Raw genomic sequence first — 26112 nt, 5'->3', positions numbered from 1 at the left:
TGGCTGAGTCGACGAGCCTCGAGGAGCTAAGATGCTTTTCACAAACAGCAAATACAACCAAAGGATTAGTAGCTGGGATGACGCCGGTGTGTTGTAATATTATTATTTGGTTTATTAAAATTCAGGGAGATTTGAGAATAATGGAAAGGACGTACCGACCCGTCGCTTCCAGATGATCATTTTGACTTCCAGCTTTATTACTTATCATCCCCCACTTGTGTCCCATTTTATTGATTTGCAGCGTCCAGTATTTAGTTCCCTGCATGAGTTGATGTTGAGGTTTGGATCTGAAGCCAGAGTGAAGCCGCAGCAGCAGATTGTGGTCGCATTTAATCCCCGCCATTAAAACGGGTGTCAACATCCGCCGCCGCCGCATTACTGCCTGACGATCACATGCTCGCTGCTTCATATTGATTTAGGAAACTCCCGTGAGCCGGCGAGTCCTACAGCGCCGCGTCGTGTTAACGTCGGCATGCCGCTGATGGATCTCTGCGGTGAAACAGTCCCATTAGATGTGATGAGCTGCAGGAGAGGCTGCATGTGAGGGAGGAGTGATGCTTCCATCCAGCAGGGAGGGAGAATGCATGGGACAAGACCCCGTTACTATGGAAACAAAAGAAATCTGAGTTTGGGTGGAAAAGAGTGATACCAGAGAGGGAGGAGAAGATGCATTGGAATGTTTTGGCGATGGATGATCGTGAGAGCGATGAGCGTTTGTAGCGCTGTGATTCGTGGCCTCCCCGGTGGTCGCCACGGTAACTTATTCATCAATCATATGCATGGCACAGCAGCACTGGTATCTGCAGCCCGTTGGCTCTCCCTTCATATCCAAACAACATATCAAAGTAGCTGCAGAGCTGATATGGATTTAACCTCCTCGGACTGGTGTTCAGCTCATCGCTGTGCATCGCCAAGGCAACGCCGGGCGGGGCTGAAATACGACCGAGGACAGAAGCTGCATGGAAACAAGATTCTTTAAAGTAAAAAGGCAGACTAAGGGAGAAGGATTCCAGGCAACAATGTGTGGGTATGAATAATTAAACAGGCGGTTGATAACGAAGCCGAACCCACAGCTCATTAACTCTGAGAAGTGAGACGAGGGACGGCTGGGAAAGTGAAACGGTCGCCTCGCTTTCATTGATAGTGGAAGTTATTTTGGCCCCGGCAGTGTAAACAGGAGCCGATACAGTGCAGCGTCAGCCAGGAACTGTTTCAACAAACTATCACACTCTCAAAAGAAACCTTTCTTGCACAGAAACCGAGGCAAATACCCAGAATGCTCCACTGATGTATACGTTATGAGCAAAGCTCCCAGACGCTGCAGCAATGAAGAGCTCGCGTCGGCTCTTTCTTTAAACAATTGTTGCATTGCGTCACAGCCACCCAGGATGCCCATTGTCTCCAGGCCACTGTGGCGCAGCTGTGGGACCCCACCGGGTCCCCCCCCCCCACACACACACACACACACACACACACACACACACACACACTCCACAACAAACACTATTACCAACAACAACAACCGCGGCAGCAGCAGCAGGGGAAAAGAGCCCGGGAAACCCAATGGAGAGAGTGGGAGACACATTTACATACTCTGCAAACCAGCAGGGACTCCGTCTCCAAGTGTTAGCCTGGGCCTTTACCAGTTATTGTGTGGAGCCGCCGCGGCTCGGTCGGCAACACAAAAGGCTGGTCGTCGTAGGCAGCCGCTCGCCGCTCGCCCACCAGTCACCGCGCACCATTAAATGCAAAGCGGGAAATAAACAAAACTAGCATCACTAGGTTGATGTGGAGCAACGGCAACCTCCAGCTTCTGTGGTGGTGACCCAACATTAGACCGGCCCCGAGTCCCTCCACCCCCCTCCTACTGGCCCCGAGTCCCTCCACCCCCCTCCTACTGGACCTCAGTCCCTCCACCCCCCTCCTACTGGACCTGAGTCCCTCCACCCCCCTCCTACCGGTCCCTTCACCCCCTTCTACCGGTCCCTCCACCCCCCTCCTACTGGACCTCAGTCCCTCCACCCCCCTCCTACTGGACCTCAGTCCCTCCACCCCCCTCCTACTGGACCTGAGTCCCTCCACCCCCCTCCTACTGGACCTGAGTCCCTCCACCCCCCTCCTACTGGACCTGAGTCCCTCCACCCCCCTCCTACCGGTCCCTTCACCCCCTTCTACCGGTCCCTCCACCCCCCTCCTACTGGACCTCAGTCCCTCCACCCCCCTCCTACCGGTCCCTCCACCCCCCTCCTACTGGACCTGAGTCCCTCCACCCCCCTCCTACTGGACCTGAGTCCCTCCACCCCCCTCCTACTGGACCTCAGTCCCTCCACCCCCCTCCTACCGGTCCCTCCACCCCCCTCCTACTGGACCTGAGTCCCTCCACCCCCCTCCTACTGGACCTGAGTCCCTCCACCCCCCTCCTACCGGTCCCTCCACCCCCCTCCTACTGGACCTGAGTCCCTCCACCCCCCTCCTACCGGTCCCTTCACCCCCTTCTACCGGTCCCTCCACCCCCCTCCTACTAGTCCCTCCACCCCCCTCCTACTGGTCCCGGTCCCTCCACCCCCTCCTACCGGTCCCGGTCCCTCCACCCCCCTCCTACCGGTCTCTCCACCCCCCTCCTATGGTCCCTCCCCTCCTATGGTCCCTCCACCCCCTCCTACCGGTCTCTCCACCCCCCTCCTACTGGTCCCGGTCCCTCCACCCCCTTCTACCGGTCCCTCCACCCCCTCCTACCGGTCTCTCCACCCCCCTCCTACCGGTCCCTCCACCCCCTTCTACCGGTCCCTCCACCCCCTCCTACCGGTCCCTCCACCCCCTCCTACCGGTCTCTCCACCCCCCTCCTACCGGTCCCTCCACCCCCTCCTACCTGTCTCTCCACCCCCTCCTACTGGTCCCGGTCCCTCCACCCCCTTCTACCGGTCCCTCCACCCCCCTCCTACTGGTCCCAGTCCCTCCACCCCCTCCTACCGGTCTCTCCACCCCCCTCCTATGGTCCCTCCAGCCCCCTTCTACCGGTCCCTCCAGCCCCCTCCAACTAGTCCCTCCACCCCCCTCCTACTGGTCCCAGTCCCTCCACCCCCTCCTACCGGTCTCTCCACCCCCCTCCTATGGTCCCTCCAGCCCCCTTCTACCGGTCCCTCCAGCCCCCTCCAACTAGTCCCTCCACCCCCCTCCTACTGGTCCCAGTCCCTCCACCCCCTCCTACCGGTCTCTCCACCCCCCTCCTACTGGTCCCAGTCCCTCCACCCCCCTCCTACCGGTCTCTCCACCCCCCTCCTACTAGTCCCTCCACCCCCCACCTCCACTCCGCCTGCTGATCCCTCCCACTCTCCTGGAGTTATTTCCACGCCGCCCCGCTGACTCCCATGTCACCTTTGTGTTGTGGATCACAAGTAGCAGAAATTGCCTGAAATGGATGTGAAGCCGATGTCAGCTTGGTTCCAACACTGGCAGTGCATTTATGAGTCATTTCCTGTTGGCTATCAGACGGTGCACGTTTAGAATGATCCCTGCTCCGTCCTCTGCAAAGGAGAAACGGGACTAGTGAATGCGGGAACCCATCAAAGTTTAATATCCTTGACCAGGATCAAACAGACCCTGATATATGGCCTGAGAGTGTGTGTCATTAACTTGAATGAGCGGAGCCGAGAATTGTGGGGGCATTTTTACGAGCACATCCGACCCCCCCTCCTCCTCCCCCTCCTCCTCCCCCCTCCTCCCTCCTCTGATTTAGAAAGCTGACAGGAGTCAGTTGGCTTTGGGAGTCCATTAAAAGCCGAGTAGCTGCGCCAGAACGTGGAGTTTACAGTGAGCAGCAGGAGGGGAGCGGCTTTATTTGCACACAAACACGGCGGTTTGTACATCTGCACGCCATCGCCACGACAACGCCATCGCCACGACGACGCCTGTCACTTGTATAGCTGCAGTTTAGTTAGTTCGTTTAGATAGTTTGCATTTTTTTTTTCCTGCACATTTATATTCATGTCCTTTTTTCCGTATTTTCCCCAGATTCAGTTTAATCAAATTCTGCTTCTCATGTGAACATTATTGAAAGCATTTCATTTGCCAATTAGCCAGCTGCTCCCCAGTTAAATAATGAATATGCTAATTTGAAAGCTGGGGGATATGTTGTCTTTTGAGTTACAGCGGCGACAATTATCCTAGTCAGGGTTACTGGTGTACTGTACGTGTGTGTGTGTGTGTGTGTGTGTGTGTGTGTGTGTGTGTGTGTGATGCAGGTTGTCATATGTATAGATATTTACATGTTTTAGTCATTTTGAAGTGGAGTGCGTGTTGATATTGATTTGTTTGCCTTCTTCCCGACGGGACGCCGAGTTCATGTTCCCCGACGCGAGGCAGAAGCCGAGCCTCTGTATGCAGATACACACCCTGCTGTCATCCATCAGCTGTGGGTGTGTGTGTGTGTGTGTGTGTGTGTGTGTGTGGGGCGGGGGGGTACTCACCATGAGCTCAGTGACACATTCTTCTTTAATGTGCTTACTGCAATGCTAAGTGGCACAGCGATCAGTCAATACACGGTACTGTACCTACACACACACACACACACCCGCCAGCCCATTCATTATAGCTGTCACGTACTTACAGTACTGACAGCTGAAAGGCCTGTCTGCCTGCCTGCCTGTCTGTCTGTCTGACCCTCCACTCATCCATGATTTATGAACACCACAGACGTTTCCCCGCTAACTCTCCGAGTACAAAGCTCCACCGATGTTCTGCTTATTTTATCAGAGACGCAGCATCAGTTTGAATAATGACTTAACCTTTAGTCTCGCCACGGGGGAGAGGATGGTCTCCCATGGCAACCCATTCAAGTTTCCACCAATAATGATCTCCCAAACAAACGGATCTACATGGAAGTGGCGTTCGGGTTATTAAAGTATGTTTTTTTACATTTTGCCTGCAACAGATGATGTGTTGTGACGCGGAGCATCAAAGATGTGAGATGTTGAGTGTTTAGTCGTAGATTAGAGTCCTCCAGGCAGATCTCAGGTCTGATTGTACTGGGGATCCATACTGGTGCAGACAAAGATCAAACATGGGAACGAACGGCTGATCGATGAACGCTCACTGTGGGCTTTTTAAAAGCGCACTGCGATGTCCGAGTGTTCCTTACGTTCAACACGCCGCCGCGGCCGCCGCCGCCTTGATTTACGAGCCTCTTCAAAGTCACATGAGCAGCTTTCAAGGCGGTTGTAAATGACCATTACCATAATGGATCTCCTTCATCAGCCCCAGTAACGCTCTTCTGTTTGTGGTTATTGAATGCAACACGGCACGTTTATTTACATGCATCATAATAATAATAAAGCGGCTTTCCAGGAACCCAATGAGACAGAAATAAAGAGTGATGAGTTAGAGTTCAGAGGTCGTCGTGAACAGGTGGGTTTTCAGGAGTTTTATTATTAGTATTTTTTAATTAATACTGTGAACAAACTCAGAATAGCGAGTGTGAAACGGAGGTGAATATTACCTGCAGGTTAACACGCCTCTCTCTGCTGCATACTTCCTCTCAGAGCCGTTACCATGACGACAGACTCCTCACCGTGTTTGATGTTCCCCACCTTTTGATCATGAGTTTACTGATTTTGTCTAAAAGTTTAAACTAAGATTAAAGAGTCGTTGAGTAAAACTATTATTGATTCATATTTCCAAATATTCAGAAAGTGATGACTCGGCGGGTTTCGCCTCTTGATCCCGATGTAGAAATAATGTGTGACGGCGCTGCAGGCTGTAGTTCGGGATCTGGCATCTTGAAGTCCTGGTTGGCCCCGCCCCCTTCTGTCTGACAGAGAGTGAGACGGGGAGTTGTGAGCAGCAGACAGGAATCGGTAAAGGTGAACAGGCGATTCATTGCACAATGAAGCAAGAAAGGGGAAGATGAAAGCCTCTGAGGGGAGTAAAATTAAGGGTGATGGGTGGAAAGGGAGGCAGAAAGCCAGAAGTGTGCTGAGTGGGAGGAAGAGGACACGTTGAACGGTGAATAAAACAGGTTGAGCCTTTGAAGCAGCGATTCTCAGATCAGAGGAGAGAAGAACACCAGCTCAGGCTCCTCTTCTGCTTCTTCTAGGGGCCGAATGCACCAAAAGATGCTCATTATCCTCCTCATTATTAGTGGATTACTGCATGTGGGACACGAGGATTTCTTATTAATTTACTGTACATGCCAGGCATTGTATGTACTTGCAGCACTTTCACAGCCAAGTATGAAATCTAAATGTGATTCAATTCCAAAGCTGCAGAGCTCATCGCATCCAATCCCGCCTCATCCTCACGGTCGTGGACCAGCTCAGTGTGATCAGGATCCAGAATCAAATCCAATTCATCGTCAAACTGAGAGCGCAGCCTCCCCCCCCATTCATCAGCAGCATTCAGGACATGAGTGGGATTCAGCTCACAATGCGGGGGGATTCCAGCTCTAATGGTCTGCAGCTGCATTGTCCTGGGATGCGCCCTCGCAATTAGGGCCTGTTGAGCTTTAACCTTCTTCCAGGCGGGCTGGAAGAAGACGTTTAATGCCCCCCTCCCCCTCACAGATCCCCCAGAGTCTCCTCCGTCCAGCCTGGCAGGAACCTGCAGACCTCTCCTTTGTGGCCAAATGAATCTGCCGGCCTGAGATAATGGCCGTGTCACCGGCGGCGGCGGAGAATAATCAGCCCACCCAACGTGCCATTTCAATCCCAGCGGCGATGATCGCTTCGCCACAGAATCCTAAAATAAAAAAACATTCGTCCTGCATGCGTGAAATGAGAATTAAGATTCAAGTGTTTACAGGCAGCTGATGACTTCTGATGGGATCAAACGTGTTGTCATGACGCGACGCTTCTAACTGCGTGACTGGATGCATCATTGCACATATATATGGTGTAGTTTGTGTAGGAACTGTGCTACAAGTGGGAGGTTGTTTATTAGGAGCTGAATGTGCTAAATGTTTTTTTTGGGAGGCGGTGTGATTGTAGTTTCGGTCTGACGGCACAATTGCATATTGTCAAAGTGAGTCTGACTCGCCAGCTGAGACCAAATAATAGTCTCCATTCAAAGAACAGGGAGTAGCCCCCCCCGCTGGGCCGTGTGTGTCTGCAGCTCCCAGACAGCAGGATTGTAAATCTTTACTTTGTGTTGGAGTGCAGCGAACGTTTGAGGCTCTGCAGGAACCAACACATCCACGTTTCAGTGCAAGAGAGAAAACAAAAAGAGCTGTAATGAAGCGTCACGCTCCCGTCGTCGCCTCCTAACCTTTCGTCCCGTAGAGATAAGTCTGAATTCAGAGCTCTGCTGCAGCGAGGACCTGAGGTCGCTGTAGATTCACTCTCCGGGGAGGAGGCTGTGCATCTTCTGTATGAGAGAGAAGGCACTAACGGCCTCTTTATTCTCTGCAGACGCCAGACGGAGCTGCAGCCTCTGATCGTGCTCCTCAGAAGCTGCACCGTTTGTGTGTTTAGACTAGATTAGAGGATCGTTGACTCATTTTTTATTTTCTAAACTTTTGTTTTTATGGGGGTGAAACTCTCAGAGGAGAAGAGTGAGGAGAAGGAGTGGAGGATGTTTCTGGGAGGAGAAGAGTGAGGAGAAGGAGTGGAGGATGTTTCTGGGAGGAGAAGAGTGAGGAGAAGGAGTGGAGGATGTTTCTCAGAGGAGAAGAGTGAGGAGAAGGAGTGGAGGATGTTTCTCAGAGGAGAAGAGTGAGGAGAAGGAGTGGAGGATGTTTCTGGGAGGAGAAGAGTGAGGAGAAGGAGTGGAGGATGTTTCTCAGAGGAGAAGAGTGAGGAGAAGGAGTGGAGGATGTTTCTCAGAGGAGAAGAGTGAGGAGAAGGAGTGGAGGATGTTTCTGGGAGGAGAAGAGTGAGGAGAAGGAGTGGAGGATGTTTCTGGGAGGAGAAGAGTGAGGAGAAGGAGTGGAGGATGTTTCTGGGAGGAGAAGAGTGAGGAGAAGGAGTGGAGGATGTTTCTCGGAGGAGAAGAGTGAGGAGAAGGAGTGGAGGATGTTTCTGGGAGGAGAAGAGTGAGGAGAAGGAGTGGAGGATGTTTCTCGGAGGAGAAGAGTGAGGAGAAGGAGTGGAGGATGTTTCTGGGAGGAGAAGAGTGAGGAGAAGGAGTGGAGGATGTTTCTGGGAGGAGAAGAGTGAGGAGAAGGAGTGGAGGATGGAGGGAGAGCAGCATCAACAGCTTTTTCTTGCTTCTAGTAAGTCTGACCTGCAGAAACACTTCCAACCTCGACTTGTTGCCTCGTCATGACACTCATCCCCCATTTGCATTTTGCCCATTTTGATTTTGAATTGTCTGGCCTGAAAGTGTCACTTATCATGACAGATTGGCAAAGTGAGACAGGATGTGACACAATAAGCTCTCCTCATGTAGGAATAATGATGTTCTTGTTGCTGAGTCTTACCTTCACTCTCCTAGGAGAGACTTCCCTCCGCTCCGCCTGGAAATCACAAGCTGCCTCCGAGGCCTTTAGCTTTTATTACTGAATCACTCTCCGCCCGACTCCATCCAGTCACCTCCTCCCACAGAAGTGGAAAAAACCTCCTGTGACTTGTGAGTGTCGCCCGCTTGGATGCTTATAGACGGCCGGTGGAATAATCAGCCGAGCTCAGCCGGCCCCATTCACAACATCAATACGTTGCTCCTGTGTGGATGGAAATGTTTGAGTTTGACGGGATAATCATACTCAAACCTCTCGCCCACCTCGGCTCGGCTCTTTTCTCCCGCTGAAGAGAAAACACGGACCTCCTCCGTCTGCTCCAGACCATTGTTTCTGGTGATTAATGTGTTTAAACACTAAAGACGTGAAATCTGTCAGCCTTTAAAACCCGGAATAAAAAATATGATAATATAAAAATCATCACCCATACAGTTGTCATGAATGGGTATGTTGGCTGTTTTTATTACCAGGCTGTAAACCTGTTTAATTCTGCTGTAAAGTCGGGCATTTTAACACACACACACACACACACACACACACACACACACACACACACATATTTATATATATATATACATATGTATATATATATTTGTCCGTATTCATAAAAATGTCCAGTCATTTTAATTGGCTTTATTACCATAATCATTTGACGGGAACCTTTCGTCCTGATGGATGACCTTATTAATGCACAGCAGAAAGTGACACAGTCCTGGAACCGGAGCAGCTCAGGCGACTCGTTAACACCGCCGGCGCCGCTCCGCTCAACACACAAGCTAACACCTCATCAACACCACGTTGCTGATTGCCTAAGCGTAGCTCTGCATTGCTATCTGTAGTTGTTTATCAGCATTAGGAGATAAAGCAACAAGTTTCCTTTCCACTTAGCACATGTTGGTGTGAATATGATGCTGATGAGAGAGAACAGCTCTGTGGGGAAGAATAGAAGTAAAACGTGAAGCAAATCATCCCGTGTGACTGACGTGGCTGGATTTATCGACGCCCGGACTCCTCTCAGCTGCTCGCCGGCGCCGGCGTCTGCAGAACACCGCCCTCGCCGCTGTGCCATATGCAGAAACAGGTTGCAGCCGGAGGACGGAGGGAGAGAGTGGGGGATAAACAGGGAGGAAAGAGATAAGGAAAAAATAAAGACTCATAGATTAGACACAGGACTCACAAGTGCAGAGAGAAAAACGGAACGAAGGAAAAAGCAAAGAAATGGACAAAGCTTCTCAATAATTTCCATCATTCAGTTTTGGGGAAAAGGAACGGGGATAAAGGCTTTATCTTCCACTTATATTTACAGGAGCCTGTTTTTCTCTTGCATCCGTAAACACAAATGGGATTTAGTCTATCGCAGGGCGATGCTCCAGTTTGTGCACAATCTGGAGAGAAATCCTCTCAGGGATGGAGGATGAAGAGGATGGGGGATTAGAGGGGAAATAGCCGGGTCATACAGGAGTCCATGTTTGTCTGAGTGCTACTGTTAGTATATATCTGACATATGGTACATGTGTGTGTGTGTGTGTGTGTGTGTGTGTGTGTGTGTGTGTGTGTCATCTCCCCCCTCTGACATGGAGAGGCACTGATTGCACGGCCAGGATTGAAAAGCCAGATTGAAGCGAGGACGTTAACAGTCCCTTATTTCTATCAGGGCTGATGATTGCATCGCCACTTTGAGCTCGGTTCTCTCCCTCCGCCGGCTCATCTGCCCTCTAACACCGCCGCAATTATCCCACTGACTTCCCACGGGTTGACTGGTGGATTTGTTGACAGAACGCCCCCCCCCCCCCCGATATTATCAGACTGACTCCGATCAATCAGATTGGTTGTGAAATGAACAATCCGTTCTGCACGTCACATCCTAGTGTCTTGATATGTTATAAAGGAACAGATGCATCCCCACAGTTTTTATCCTTTCATATTTCTGATTATATTCCAAAGACATCCTCTCGTGAGGAGAACTTTGGTCTAAACGACATATTGTGCGTCAAATCTTACATACATGTAACAGGTTCGGTTCAGCTAATTGCTTTTGTTAATAAGTAAAAGGTAATTCAATAATTTTATGAAAAGTCAATTGGACTTAGATAAACTTCCTCGCAGTCATTTGAAATGTGTTTTTTCCTTCAGCTCATTTCATTAATTAACTGAGAGGCCCCAAGGGCTTTGAATCGTTTAATTTCTACTGATATGATGAGCCACAAATGCCAAAATGAAAGAAATCAAACCTGCAGAGAGAAAAAAAAGCCTTTTGTGTGTATTTTGTGTTGCTGATTTATATTTTCGATCTTCAACGGAAGGAAATGGGATCAAGTTGCATTTACTAATTAGTCAACTAGTTCAAACCCGTCTGAAAGTGTGTGTGTGTGTGTGTGTGTGTGTGTGTGTGTGTGTGTGTGTGTGTGTGTGTGTGTGTGTGTGTGTGTGTGTGTGTGTGTGTGTGTGCATGACTGGAGTTTGGGGTTTTATGTGGAGATATCGTCCATCACGGCCACCGCGGCTGGAGGCACAGGAGGCTTAAGGAAGGAGACATAAATTGCAAAGCAGTTGGTGAGCGAGCGGCAGAGAGAGAGAGAGAGAGAGAGAGAGAGAGATAATAGGTAGCTGTGGGTTTTTCTGAGACTCTCCACGAGGCCCGATGCTGTATGTCGGCACGATTGGATACGGACGGCTGAGTCGGAGCGCTCTCCTCTGCTGCCCAGCATGAAAACAGGCTCGTTATGCAGCCAGACGGATCTATAGGGCCGGGCTCTCGGGGGCCACACACACACACACAGACACACACACACACTCACAGGTATGTTCTGACAGGACGAGGCCAAGTCGACAATAAAAAGAGCTTCCTGTGCTCTGCAGAATCAAGCATCCTGATAGTGTACAGCACAGCTTCCTGCCTGAATCTGTAAAGTTTCCTGTTGCTATGAAACCTAATTTCACTTTAGTTCCCGTCTTTCCAGATGCCATCTCCTTGTTCTCTTTCTGGTTTACATCAAGATTCACTTCCCAGCATCCTCCGCTGTAAAAAAAGAAGCCTGATGGGTTTGGCCGCGAGTCGGAAGTTGATCATTCTGCGTCTGTGTTCCTGATTCTGATCTAAATGCGTCTGCTCGGGGGGAAACATGGCCGCCCGCAGCAGAATGGGCGTTTGTGTGGCTCTGAGCTCCACGAGCATCTGCAGATATCTTCCCCATCAATTACAGCAGCGCCGCCGGCCAGCATCGTTTTAAAATATGACTTTAATAAGAACGTTTATGACCTCAAATTCAAGCAATTCAAGACTTTGAAGTGATCTAACCCTGTTAAGAGGCTTCACACTAACACTGCTCGTAGGAATGACGTCGGCTTTGTCTACATGTGACCTGGATGACCTTTAGGTTGCATTTTTGCTTTAGGAGTTCATTTGTGCAGCATTATTACTTAACGGAACAGTAGATGGACATAAAGGAAGTCCTGCCTCTTATTTTTCTGTCGCTGTATTTTTTTTCTTTTTGGTCAAATGAAGAAATGTTTCTTTTATATTCTATTCTGCTTCAAAGGAAAGAAAGTGACAATGTGTCAATGAAAAACCAACATAAGGAATTCTCCTTTAAGGAATAAATTGCTGACATCAGCACTTCCCCACTTTAAAGAATGCTGATGTTTAGTGTTTCATTTCTGACTGGAAATCCTTTGTGTGCCTTCTGAAGAAATGCCTCAGACGCAGAGGTTCAGGTGAATCCAAAATGTTGTAATTAGTATTTAATCTCTCTCTCTCTCTCTCTCTCGCTCTCTCTCTCTTTCCTTCAACTCCTCCACAAAATCACAGACAATTAAAGCAAAGCATTTTTCGCCTGAGGGCCTATCTGCTCTGTGTGCTTAATTTCACACACACACACACACACACACACACACACACACACACACACACACACACACACACACACACACACACACACACACACACAGAGATGAAGAACTACAGCACCCCCACACACTCTTACATGTACAAACAAACACTCAAAGGCTGGTTCCCCCCGCGGTGCGTTCACTGCCTTCATGGAGTACAGGATTCCATCACTACGTTGAGTCTCCCCTCCGTTCAGTCACGCTCACTTAGCTGCTGGCACGCGGTTTTCACCGGGTCCAGGTCTCGCTGAAAACCTCCTCCGCTGCTGCACCCCAACGACCTCGTTTGAGCAACATAATGATTTGGCGTCGTTACAAGTGATTCCATAATGGGGAGTTTCAGAGTGAAAGGCAGCGAGAGGAAACTTAAAGAGGTTGTTCACTTGAACTTCAAATCCGAGAGCGAAGTGAGTAAATATGTGAGTAAATTGGATGTTTTTCCTTTATGAAAGCGGTTAAGTATGTAATGCAAAGCGATTCCAGTATTGTGTTTTCCACTATGCTCACCAACTGGAACCGTGTAAGCCATTGCAGGCTCAGTTGGTACGTCCTTGCCCCCTCCCCTCGTGTCTTAGCCCCTCCCACCTGAGATCCAAGCGGGGGAGGCGAGGGGGAGGCAAAGAGGACTCGAGGTATCACGTTAATTAAACAGCTGCATCATCCGCCTGCTGTTTTGTTATGGCTCACCGCTGAATTTTATGATCTCTGTCAGATGAGCATTTCCTCGATCGCTGAGATTGATTACGGTCTGATTTTTAAAAGCACTTCCTGAATAAATCAAGGGACTGCTAGTGTTGATTCGTCCGTGCTACTGAAGTGTGTGTGTGTGATACACTGAGAAGCATCTGGTCGAAACACCAGGATTCACACCTGACAGCGTTGGCAACAAGTTATATATTTACTTTGAATTAAATTCACATGGCATGATGTATGTAAAACACCACGTTAACACGCGACGGCCGGCGATAAACCTCCAAACAAAACTCAGCATCTTCACTCACAGCTCCTCCTCCTCCTCTCTCTCCTCGAGATGAGTTTCAGGAGTCGAGGCATCCATCACAAGAGAGCACAGATGGATTTCTGGGTCACAGGCAGGAGGAGAAGAGGAGGCACAACATGGAGGAACCTCTAAATACCCTTAAAGAGTGATACCTGCACCAATAGTACTTTATTCCAGGTAGCCCCGCCCCCTCAAGCATCCCCCGCCTTCTGGTCTGTTTGACTCTAAATGGAGCATCATGTAAATGAACATCATGCTGGATTGAAGAAGACTTGAAACTGGAGATGGAGACCATGAAGTCATGTTTACAATGTTGCCTGAGGTCATTTTCTAACTGCGATCCCATAAATGAAGCAAGAATTATTCAAGTCTGCACGTTGTTAGGCGAGCTTGCAAGTCATGTATGATATCGACCACCTCAGACACATTACAAATGGAAATCAATGTTTTTGTCTGTTGTCTTATTTTCCTTGTCTCCAGCACTTCTCGTACAAACTCATAATTGGAGCTGATAATTGCTACCAGGCTCATAACATATTGACCCAAAGTCTGCAATAAGCAGGTGAACACAGCCGAGAAGTGAGAAGGGATATAATTAGTATGTCTCTTAGTGTCTGCAGCATGCTCCTGTTTCTAATCCAGTCAGCACTCACATTAAAATGCCAATGCATACCTGCTGTGGGACTGTTGTGTGTTTCAGCTTGAAAATGTCAGTTTAGATTTTCCAGCTTGGACGTAATTCCACAATATGATTCCCAACAATGAGTCTGGCAGCAGAGAAGCCATTTTTCTTTTGCCTGCTGGGTCTTGTGAGGAACTTATTACATGATCAATCACATACAGCCTGAACGGACCGGGATCAATTAATAATTGAAAACCGTTAAACTACTGGAAGAGCTCACAGGGATCCGCCTTAAGTCGAAGGCAAGGCAGCGTGGAAGGGCGCCGGGTTAAATAGACATGATTAATCAACCCGGAGCTGCAGTTGCATTAATCTGACGCGCTACATGCGTGCAGACAGAAGGTGCTCAATATGACATACTAGCCGAAGGAGCATGTTTACATTAGTCCTGTGTGTGTGTGTTGTTGATCTCCCACAATGCAATGCACAATGGGCTGCCTCCAGATGGTTGTGAAGCAGCTCCTGGAACTTTGCAAAGGTAACTAACCCTGTTGTTGTGTCTCAGTGACTAACAGGGAGAGTTGTTGATGTAACCTGCATAAAGAATCAGGTCACCCTGTATTTAGACATTCTCAGTGCACCTCCACCACGGTAGGGGGCAGTGTTTCTCCATGCGTGTTTGTGTTCCGCATGAGCCTGAGTCAAATACCCGCGAAAAGGTCCACACACAGAAGCAAACAATAGCTGATTGCCGCTGATTAGACAAAGACGTCCGCAGGCAGACCCGGTATCAGACAGATCCAGGGTTCGTCCTGATAAGCTGTGAGCCGGGAAGGATAACCCCTCTTTTATGAGAATTCATGCTTCAGACTGTTAGCTGGCTGTTCACTGGTTGCTCTGAAGGAATAGGCTATTAGCTTGGTTTAAGTTGGCCTATGTTACTCAATAGGCTATATGTTACAAGATGTTTTCCTATATTTTCCCACGACTATCGTGCACTTCATATTGTAGTTTATTGTTTGAGAAAAGATCGCTAGCTTTATGCTAACGCTAATCCCGGTCGCGACATGCTAACCGCTAGTTTAGATGCTAACGCAGACCGCAACATGCTAACCGCTAGCCTTGATGCTAACGCTGCCCGCGACATGCTAACCGCTAGCTTAGCTGCTAACACTGCCCGCGACATGCTAATCGCTAGCCGAGTTGCTAATCGCTTTGGTTGTTGCAGGGCTTGAAGACCTCCGGCAGGGTGCCGGAAATCCGGCGTAGCAATATTTTGGTGAAGTGTTTTTTTTTTTTTTTTAACTGTAACCAGTCGTTGAAAGTGATAGTTCCAACTACCAATGGTACTTAAGGTAACCAAGGAGTTCTAGCCAATCAGAGCAGAGTAGGGCGGGCCTTAAGTTTCCAGGCACCTCGGACCGGGACAACGTAGCCAGAGCGATTGATAACATCAGCCCAAAGGCAGCCCTGCACACTTTTCATTCAGACAAACTAATGCGACTGCCACAGTTGTTAGATTTCATCAATGAGACCAACATTAATCTAATAAAAAGAATTTAACCAGCCAGCGGCAAACCTCTAAAAGCGTGCGGATAAGTTACTTGGCTCGTTTTTCTCCCCCGGGATGACGACAGAGGTTGGCCCTGGGCGATCAGATCAGTAGACCGGCGCTGCCGCCGCTGTGACAGCCGTTGCCCTGGTCACCGGTCGCGGCTCCCACAGACTCTGCACTGGATTAAACTGTGACTTTCTCGCATGAAAAATATTAAAACTGTGACGTGTTAACAGCGCTAAAGCCAGAATTAAAACAGCTTTTAGCAGCTTTACTGCTATCGCTGTCGATTGCCGCGAACTAGCGATAGCGATGCTCATAGGCGTAATTTATGGGGGGGATGGGTGGGTTGCAACCCACCCAATAATCCAAACCAGCCACCACAACCCACCCAATATGATATCTCAATTATTGATATTGAATGTTCAGCATTATAATCACAACAGTGTGGTAGATTTTCTCAATTTTCTCTGCCATGGCTAATGGTGCCATTAAGGTATGGTAATTAATTTGATGTTAAAGAGTTAAATGTTAAAAAGGTGGCTTTAAATAGCTAAAACTTGATGGTAAGTCAGATGGAGGTTAACAAGGATGCATAAGTCTGTTCAAAATATTACTGTTGTGTATGGTTATTCATGAATAATTGATTACATTTATGGTTAAAGTGTCAGAGAAATAGTCTAGAGAGAAGATTGAGATTGCCCAGCGATCCTGAGAGGGAGAGAGAGTTGGAGATGCGGTGTGGCCAGCCGCAGAACCTACCTTGAAGTCTCCAGATCATCAGAATCACACACTCTGAGAACAGATAAGATACACTCTTCATCTACCCGGGTAGTAGAGATTGAGGACGAAGTCTTTGAGAGGATATTGATACAGAACATACACTTTAAATCCTTTTCAGAACTGAACTTCATTGAGTTGGAGTACTCAACTTCAGTGGACTCTTATTTTGTTTTTTATTTTGTGGCGCCTTATTTTGGTAAATGAGACTACAGCTAAGCTGTCAAACTTGTTATTTTTGTGTACATCTGCATTAAAGTGTCACCTGTTCAAATTAAACCACTTTCTGTACTTGAACACAGCAAACGTATGCAATACTGGACCGACAGATGGTGACTTGAAGCTTGTATAAATCCACGTTACTGTGGTGAATGTGGTGCTACAACAGCAGCAATTATCAAATGCATTGATAAAGCAGCGCCTCAGGCTCCTCTACTGCCACCTATAGGCAGCCTCGGCTCATGACTGGTGGCTTCCAGTGATAACTGCTGGAGCTGCTTCAGTGTGATGCTGCTGCAGCCCCCCGAGAGGTCGCAGATAATCATTTAATCATTTCCTCAATTATTGACAGGTGCCTTGAGCCCCGCTGTTACATGTTCAGTGTCATAGATCGAATTAACATCCATTAGAGTCTCATGCGGTGTGTGTGTGTGTGTGTGTGTGTGTGTGTGTGTGTGTGTGTGTGTGTGTGTGTGTGTGTGTGTGTGTGTGTGTGTGTGGAGTTTGATCCTAACTAGACTTGCAGCTCTAAAGGCAAAGAGTGAGGAGCACAGATATATGACAGGCTCATCAAGCATCTCGCTTCACTCAGCGCCGCGGCGAGATTCCCGTCGAGTTGAGAGGCTTCGGCCTATAAATGCCCCCCCTCCCCGCCCCCCTGCTGAGTTGCCAATCATTACTGATCACATTAGACATCAAGACACATTCTCATCTTCGGCTTTTACGTTCAGAGGCTCGCTCTCTTTTGTCTGATTCTCTTCTCTCTTTCTGCCATTTGATGAGTTCATGTCGGCCAGGATCGAGCCACGCTCTCTACCTCTCATACCTTTCACTTCAGCCTCCCGAACCTCCAGAGCACCTATTGTGTGGCGTTGTACAGTAGCAGCGCTTACAATACACAGACAAACCTTTGTTTGGAGCTTGAGCTCATTCTGTGAGGTTTTTTTACATTAAAGTCATTAAGGCGGACGTCTTTCTGCAACATTTACGGCTGGCTTGTATTCTGTACTTGGGTGTTTTCCTCTTTGTAAATTTGAAGTTAACATGACAAAATAAAGGGGATAGGTTGATTGGTGACTCTAAATGTCCCGTAGGTGTGAATGTGAGCGTGAATGGTTGTTTGTCTCTACATGTCTCCCTGTGATAGACTGGCGTCCTGTCCAGGGTGTACCCTGCCTTCGCCCAATGACAGCTGGGATCGGCTCCAGCCCCCCCGTGACCCTAAATACAGGATAAGCGGTAGAAAATGGATGGATGGATGGATGGATGACAAAATAAAGGAAAATACAAGCAGCTATTTACTGATTTCAGCCTCTTTAACGCCCGTCCCAATGTTTGTATACACCCATTGTCCAGAGCGATAACTGCGAATAGCGTCACCTCAGCCGACTGGCGAGCATCCGTGTGCCGAATAGAAAGGTATCAAGCAAATCTGCCTCTTTGTGAGGAGAATTGGCCTCGCTGCTACGTTGAATGGGAACTCTGAAAAGCAGCTCAAATTTGGATAAAGATATAGAAGTAGCTATTTTCAGTGGGGACAATGTTACGCAGCTGCAAACATGCAGGTGAAAGAAGCTTCGGATGTATATGGAAGGGTATTTGCATCGCATGCTGCCTTTCAGGTGAATTCAGTGTAGAGGAAATGATGAAAGAGGGAAGCTGACACTGTTCTGAAAGTGATTTTGTATTATTATGTATCTCCTGTCAACACGATGATGGAACTCCTGCAGGTTTTGTTTTCCTCAGACTTTAACAACTAATCGATTGTTGCTCTTTTTGTCTCCCCTCTCTGCCACAGCTGCCCTGCAGGTGTCCATATCCTTGAACAAAGTGGAGTTAAGTGTCGGAGAGTCCAAGTTCTTCATCTGCACAGGTACAACACTGGTTTTCTTCTGTGTTTGTGTGTTTGGAGGCGGGTCAGAGATGCAGCAGGGGGGCTTTACATCACCTGAAGCCTCTTTGTGACAGTGAGTCCATATGGTGAGCGACTCTTTGACCCAAAGGGGGCTAGTCCCTCCTCCACATTGTCCTCTCTGAACGGTGTATCAACACTCAGCCATTATGGCGAAGCTGCCGCGGTGCCAGCGGCTCCGTAGGGTGGCGGCGCTCTCTGGCAGCCGTGGTCCGCCTCCTGCTGTCTGCCTCTTCTCTCCTGCCAGCACACTCAGCGTGGAGCTAACAGCCAAGGGAGGGGGGAGGCACACCGGGAGGAGCAGCGAGGGGCTGAGGAGGTCTAACGTGTGCTGGTGCTGGGAAGGACTGGATGGGGGGTTAGAAAAACGGAGTTCAAGGGAATCAAACTGGCAGGGATTGAAAGGCAAAGGTACATGCTTTTATTGTGAAGGAGCTTAAACGACAGAACTGAGAAGAATGGGGAAAAAAGCGTTTGAGGCAAAAAGAGTGTTGGAGGTGGGAGATAAATAAGCATCCACCGTCAAACGTACGTGGGTGGAAGAGTCGTTTCACTCTTGCTTTCGCCCTTTTCACACCACATCCACATGCAGCCTGCCAGCCGGAGTGGGCTGTGAAAGCAGGGCACAACAGTCTGAGGCACAAAGCAGTTCAGCCCACCGAAACCAAAGTGAACCTGTGAACACATAAATAAATAATAAAAAGAATAAATCTTTAAAGTGTCTTTTTGGCTGTAAGCTGAGGTCCCGCTGCCTGAACCGGGCCCACATAAATATGGATTGAAAATAAAAGGAACAAAATGCCCAGAAAGACAATTTTATTGTATGTTGATTAACAGGGGGCCGTTTGTGAGGAAAGGCAGGATGGAGAGGTGAATGTGTTGTTCTTCAGATAAAAGAAACGGGCGAAATCAATTCACTCTTTCGATACAAATCCGTCTGGTTGCCGGTAAGAATTGGCACCAGAATAGAAATGATTGAACATCTAATTTCTTCCCAGTATAAAATCACCCAGATCCTTCAGTGGACGTCTGCACACACAGCTCCAACTTTAAGCACCTAATGATTTAAATAGGAGTTCATACCGGGAAGTAAGTAACAAATATTTAACCGACACAGTTTCTCGAGGCATTCAAGTGAACAGAATAGTCACTTCAAGCTTCACGGCAGATGTTTTTTTACTAGTAAATCTGCATGTGAGGTAGAATCTTGTGCTTGTGTACAATCTTTGATGTTGAGTATTCAAATAATATGAATTCATAAACACACCAATTGAATCACCTCTGAATGTTCGTCATTTTAAAGACTTGTATCTCCCGTCCTCCCAGCGAGTGATGTGGCATCTATTTCTGAATTCCTGCTGTGAGGAGCAAATGTGCGACGCGTTCCTTCAGCAGAATTAGCTTTTCTTCCTCACCTCGATGTGCTTTTTTTTCTCTTCATGCCTTCACAGTGAAGTGCTCTAGAAAGATGTTTTGCTGCAAAGATGTTGAATTGATGCTCCGCTGTGGTGGAGAGAGAAGTAGAAGAAGCGTGAGGTAGAGGAGGCCAGGAGGAGAAAGGAAAAGCGTGAGTGAGAGAGAAAACAAACCAGGTGAGCTGCAGAGATTGTCTTTAGAAAACGGAGAGGTCTAAGTGGTCTGCAGGAGAGACAGAAACACTGTAACCTCCCAGACAATCAGCTCTCGCTGTGCTTTCTTTCATCATAGTTGAAGGAAAGGTCAGAGGCGTCTCGATGCTAAACGCAGGCAAAGACAGATGGAAGCCATTTCTGCAATAATGCATAAGTCACAAACATCATTATGGTGTTTGTTGAGATATCGAGGATTGGATTGGATGGATGCTCTTATGGTAGAAGGCTGTTTTCTTTTCTGCTTGTGCAAATAAATAATATGTATTGTTGTAGCCCAACAATCGATATGCTAATGATGACATATTGGACAAACATGCATGTAAACGGCAACTTCAGTGGATTGTGGAGGGATGCGTTAGATTCCAAACTTGGACTTGGTGCTCAAAGGTCACTGAGGTCACACCGACATGATGACATGTTGGACAGATATGCAACCGTTATTGTAGTTGGATGATGATATTAATTAATAGAAATGTCCTTTAATACCTAGAAATACTCTGAGTAAATACAAATGAAAATGTCACCAATCATAGAAATCAAACGCATCATTATGAAAGTAATCATCCACAAGTACTCATCTCTGCGTTCGGGTTTAAAATGCTCAATTAGACCTTTTGTTCAGGGAAAACGAACAGAGGCAGAGAGAGGAAGATAGAGAGAGAGAGGTCTCCTGACGGGGTTAGGTGAAGCTGAGCTGCTGGCGTGACAAATAAGGAGGTGGATAAACGGTGTTTAGGTGTGTTTACCTCCCCGGTGACGAGGAGGCGGCACGCTGCCAGAACTCTGGGCTGCACCACAAAACAAAGAGCAACATCCACCAGCTTCTGTGAGATTGCCTCGCCGGTCCCGGGTCGCCTCTCTAGTCCTGGGTCGCCTCTCTAGTCCCGGGTCGCCTCTCTAGTCCCTGGTCACCTCGCTGGTAAACGGGTCACCTCGCTGGTCCTGGGTCGCCTCGCTGGTACCGGGTCACCTCTCTAGTCCCTGGTCGCCTCGCTGGTATCGGGTCGCCTCGCTGGTCCCGGGTCACCTCTCTAGTCCCTGGTCGCCTCGCTGGTATCAGGTCACCTCACTGGTCCTGGGTCTCCTCGCTGGTACCGGGTCGCCTCACCGGTCCTGGGTCGCCTCGCTGGTACCGGGTCACCTCTCTAGTCCCTGGTCGCCTCGCTGGTACCGGGTCACCTCGCTGGTCCTAGGTCGCCTCGCTGGTACCGGGTCACCTCGCTGGTCCTGGGTTGCCTCGCTGCTCCCGGGTCACCTCACTGGTCCTGGGTTGCCTCGCTTGTACCGGGTCACCTCGCTGGTCCTGGGTCGCCTCGCTGGTATCAGGTCACCTCACTGGTCCTGGGTCTCCTCGCTGGTACCGGGTCGCCTCACCGGTCCTGGGTCGCCTCGCTGGTACCGGGTCACCTCTCTAGTCCCTGGTCGCCTCGCTGGTACCGGGTCACCTCGCTGGTCCTAGGTCGCCTCGCTGGTACCGGGTCACCTCGCTGGTCCTGGGTCGCCTCGCTGGTATCGGGTCGCCTCGCTGGTCCCGGGTCACCTCTCTAGTCCCTGGTCGCCTCGCTGGTATCAGGTCACCTCACTGGTCCTGGGTCTCCTCGCTGGTACCGGGTCGCCTCACCGGTCCTGGGTCGCCTCGCTGGTACCGGGTCACCTCTCTAGTCCCTGGTCGCCTCGCTGGTACCGGGTCACCTCGCTGGTCCTAGGTCGCCTCGCTGGTACCGGGTCACCTCGCTGGTCCTGGGTTGCCTCGCTGCTCCCGGGTCACCTCACTGGTCCTGGGTTGCCTCGCTTGTACCGGGTCACCTCGCTGGTCCTGGGTCGCCTCGCTGGTATCAGGTCACCTCACTGGTCCTGGGTCTCCTCGCTGGTACCGGGTCGCCTCACCGGTCCTGGGTCGCCTCGCTGGTACCGGGTCACCTCTCTAGTCCCTGGTCGCCTCGCTGGTACCGGGTCACCTCGCTGGTCCTAGGTCGCCTCGCTGGTACCGGGTCACCTCGCTGGTCCTGGGTTGCCTCGCTGCTCCCGGGTCACCTCACTGGTCCTGGGTTGCCTCGCTTGTACCGGGTCACCTCGCTGGTCCTGGGTCGCCTCGCTGGTACCGGGTCACCTCGATGGTCCCGGGTCACCTCTCTAGTCCCTGGTCGCCTCGCTGGTACCGGGTCACCTCACTGGTCCTGGGTCTCCTCGCTGGTACCGGGTCGCCTCACCGGTCCTGGGTCGCCTCGCTGGTACCAGGTCACCTCTCTAGTCCCTGGTCCCCTCGCTGGTACCGGGTCACCTTGCTGGTCCTGGGTCGCCTCGCTGGTACCGGGTCACCTCGCTGGTCCTGGGTTGCCTCGCTGGTACCGGGTCACCTCACTGGTCCTGGGTCTCCTCGCTGGTACCGGGTCGCCTCACCGGTCCTGGGTCGCCTCGCTGGTACCAGGTCACCTCTCTAGTCCCTGGTCCCCTCGCTGGTACCGGGTCACCTTGCTGGTCCTGGGTCGCCTCGCTGGTACCGGGTCACCTCGCTGGTCCTGGGTCGCCTCGCTGGTACCGGGTCACCTCTCTAGTCCCTGGTCGCCTCGCTGGTACCGGGTCACCTCGCTGGTCCTGGGTCGCCTAGCTGGTACCGGGTCGCCTCACCGGTCCCGGGTCGCCCACGCTCGCTAGTCCGCCCAACGTTACACAGCAGACAGAGACATAATGTAAAGCGATTATTCTGACTCGGTGTCATGCTGCACATGTGTCCATGCTAACTAGCGTGATGTCTTCCCTGCTCCTGTCCCCCCCCCCCCCCCCCCCCCGAGACCAGAATCAATTAGGAGCATGGCTCGGTGCCAGGCACCGTGGGGACATAGGAGTGTTTCGGCCCGCGCTCGGCTAATTCTGGCGCCGAGGGGCACGTCGAGTCAATAATCTGCCCTTGTGCAGGAGGCTCGGATCGCTTCAATATTTCAGATGCTTTATATTGCATCCCTCTCTCTGCGAAGGGAGATCATAAACATCTGAAACACCTTCCGGATACAAAGCTTCTATTGCTTGCCTTTTTAATTTTTGTAATGTCCATGTGAGGTTCAATAATCAAGCTGAAACCAGAGTGTTGCTGCGTGGCTTTCATCAGCAGTTAACTGCAGATCAATCAGCGCTCTCCAAACCTTCAGAGGAGTCGGCCACAGAGCCCAGAATCGATAATAATGCAGAGCGTGCAGATTTGTGACAGGAAGCTCTTGGTACAGAAGCGAGGACGCACACAGGCAGGCGAGCGCCGCTGCTGTCGTCTCAGATCAGCGGCGAAGCAAAAGGCCCATCAGCTGCATCAACTTCTAACATATTACGTCTCCGCTGTCAACAGATTGTAAAGCGGTAAGTGGTGATAAGGCTGTGATGCTAACAGGTATAAAGATACGCCTGTAGTCATGCTCCACAATTATCTGTTCCCAGCATGCACCACAAGCAGAGAGAGAGAGGGAATGGCAATGATGATCAGCGTTAGCATGCCGCGGTGGATCATTAACAATCAAACTAAGATTATAATTGATGTTGGAAGCATTTTGAATAACCGTGCTTGCAGGACGAATAAAACCTTCCCTGCATCAACCCACCTGAGAGGAACCATCACAACCCTCCGCAGGTTAAACGCTTTGCTCGAGGGCATCTTCCCCAAACCCAAGGGAAAGGCGAGCTTGCTTCCCGCTTCCTCTCCCTCTCTTCTCTCGCCACTGGCTTCTCCCACTTCTTCTGTTTTCTTCTCTTGATTCTTCGTTTGAATCCAGCGACTGAGATTTGACTGTTGGGGGCTGATTTATGTGCTGAGTAATGGCCCTCCACACTGACACTTTTATCTGAAGACTTTACAGGCAGCGGACATCTGCTGCTTGCAGATGACCACATCTCCGTCTCAGCCTGCAGACGCCGTCCTCTTCCACACCATGCATACTGCTGCCATTTTTAATTCCACATTCAAGCCTCTGTGTTTGTTTACGTGAAATGAGAATGGAATTTACAGCCAACATATGTCCCTATTCCTTTACAGATTTATAAACTATGTTAATCCAAGATTATGACATAATCGTATAATGTCGGTCCATCTGTTGCCTCGACAACCGCAGCGTTGGATTGTCTAGTTGTTATTATACTGACATGTAAAACCTTAGCATAGGAAATATGTTCTATAAAACACTTGTGATCATCATGGAGTCTATTAATAAAACTGAAAGCATCTTGTTGCAAAGGAAATGACGGACGTCTTTATGCATTTGAAGGTGTGAGTGGGAGGAATCATGGAAACAAAAAGAGTAAAATGTCTTCCTCTGACTTGCAGCTATCGGCGAGCCGACCAGGCTGGAGTGGTACAACCCGCAGGGCGAGCGCATCGTGCCCTCCAAGCGGATGGCGCTCCACACGGAGGCGTCGCGATCCCGACTCATCATCTACAACGCCATCATCGAGGACGCCGGCATCTACCGCTGCCAGGCCGCCGACGCCAGCGGCCGCAGCGAGGAGGCCTCCGTGGTGCTGGAGATCTACCGTAAGCTTCTGCACACACACTCACACACACACACATGAAGACACGGAGAGAATAAAGTGTTTGATCACAGCGGTAGCCGGCCGATTCACATTCTCAGCCTCGGCTCGGCTGAGCTGCTGGAAATGTCGGCTTGCCCTGTGTGCGACTTTGTGTGTCAGAGTGCGTTCCACTTGTTCTTGTGATTAAAGCGTAATGGCAGCTAGTAATGCCGGGAGACTCGGATGCTGCCAGGCATAACGAGGGATGTGACCCTGTAACCCACCTCACTATTTCCTGGGGAAGAACCTAATGTGTCAAGTCAGGGGCCGGCATCGGTGTCGCGGGGACCGCCCCTCGCTGGCTCACATCCTCTCACCGCCAAATTACATGTGATCGGGCCCGTTACAGCGTCCTTGGGCAGCGTCCCCCCCCCAACACACACACACACACACACACCGAGATTGGGTTCCAAGCCCGCTAACAGCTGATATATATATCAGAGTTTTTCACTTTTTCAGGTGGAAAGAAAAAGTTTCTAAAATCCCCAAATCCTCGCTAGGACCCCATTTAGACACAAAAAGAACAAAAACCTGCTGCTCACTGCAGCACCGGGACAGGAAGTGCATCCGCTGAGCGACGCATGCAAAGGAACAAACGCAAAAAGATTATATAAGAAACCACGTTGGTTCTGAGACCCGAATAACCCAAATATCAAGATCCACCGGGACTTTGATCGGAAGGGAAATGTCACGATATACAGGTTTCCTACCAACACACACACACCTCCCCAGTGAACCACTCAGAGAGACATCGCAGCCTCAATCACACCTGCCGCTCAGCCGGCGCCTCGTCCGCCACACGACCAGCTCCCTAAATCCATTGTTTCCATGGTAACTGGGCGTCCTTCACTCGGGCCCGGGTAGAGATTGTGAGCAGCCTAAGGATGAAAACGGGGGCCTGGAGCTCCAGCCAGCACACACAGCCGGAGCAGGCGAGGACTCCTCGGGCAGCGCGACATGTTTAACACCGAACTCATGGAAGTGTTGACATCCTCTTAGTCCTTGCTGATGTCTCCATGACGGCTGGCTAGACGCTTCATACATGCAGGGTTTGGAAACGGGTGCATGCTAACATTCATACCTGCAATAAATGCTGCAATAAATGCTGCAATCTCATTCTCCTGAACCAGAAGAATTGGGGAGTAACGACGGGAACCCAATCCCAGTTGATTGAATCCCCCATATACAGCCGAGTGTTTCTTGGAGAGGATGTCTCCCTCACTGATGCTCTCGTGGAGCAGCGAGGACACAAAACAGAAAGCAAATGGCTGCGAGCGACACGAGAAAGCATGCAGACCTGAGAGAGAGGGAGGGAGCCGCACATTCTGGGAGTAAAAGGCCCACAAGAGGCAAATTGATCAGCAAGCAACAGGGTGAGTGACAGAAACATGCGCCGGCATCCTCCCAGTTAATGAAGACACTGAGATGCGTCGCACGTCCACCAGCGGAGGAGAGAGAGAGAGCTCATTTTGGGGATAAATCCCTCGGCAAAGCGTTGACGCTGAAG

General features: G+C 50.0%; 1 protein-coding gene across 2 annotated transcripts in view; it reads left to right on the top strand.

Moving 5' to 3' along the window:
- Nucleotides 1-26112, top strand: part of ncam2 (neural cell adhesion molecule 2) — a 176783-nt gene that overhangs the window by 97950 nt on the left and 52721 nt on the right. For both annotated transcript variants that reach the window (XM_084003870.1, XM_084003871.1), the window contains exons 2-3: nucleotides 18310-18384; nucleotides 24361-24567. In XM_084003870.1, coding sequence (XP_083859996.1) covers nucleotides 18310-18384; nucleotides 24361-24567 — 282 coding nt within the window. The remainder of the gene's footprint in view (nucleotides 1-18309; nucleotides 18385-24360; nucleotides 24568-26112) is intronic.

Source organism: Eutrigla gurnardus, assembly GCF_963514095.1.
Source record: "Eutrigla gurnardus genome assembly, chromosome: 24".
Classification (NCBI taxonomy): domain Eukaryota; kingdom Metazoa; phylum Chordata; class Actinopteri; order Perciformes; family Triglidae; genus Eutrigla; species Eutrigla gurnardus.
The sequence above is the reverse complement of the archived record's forward strand: the minus strand, read 5'-3'. Positions and strand labels throughout refer to the sequence as shown.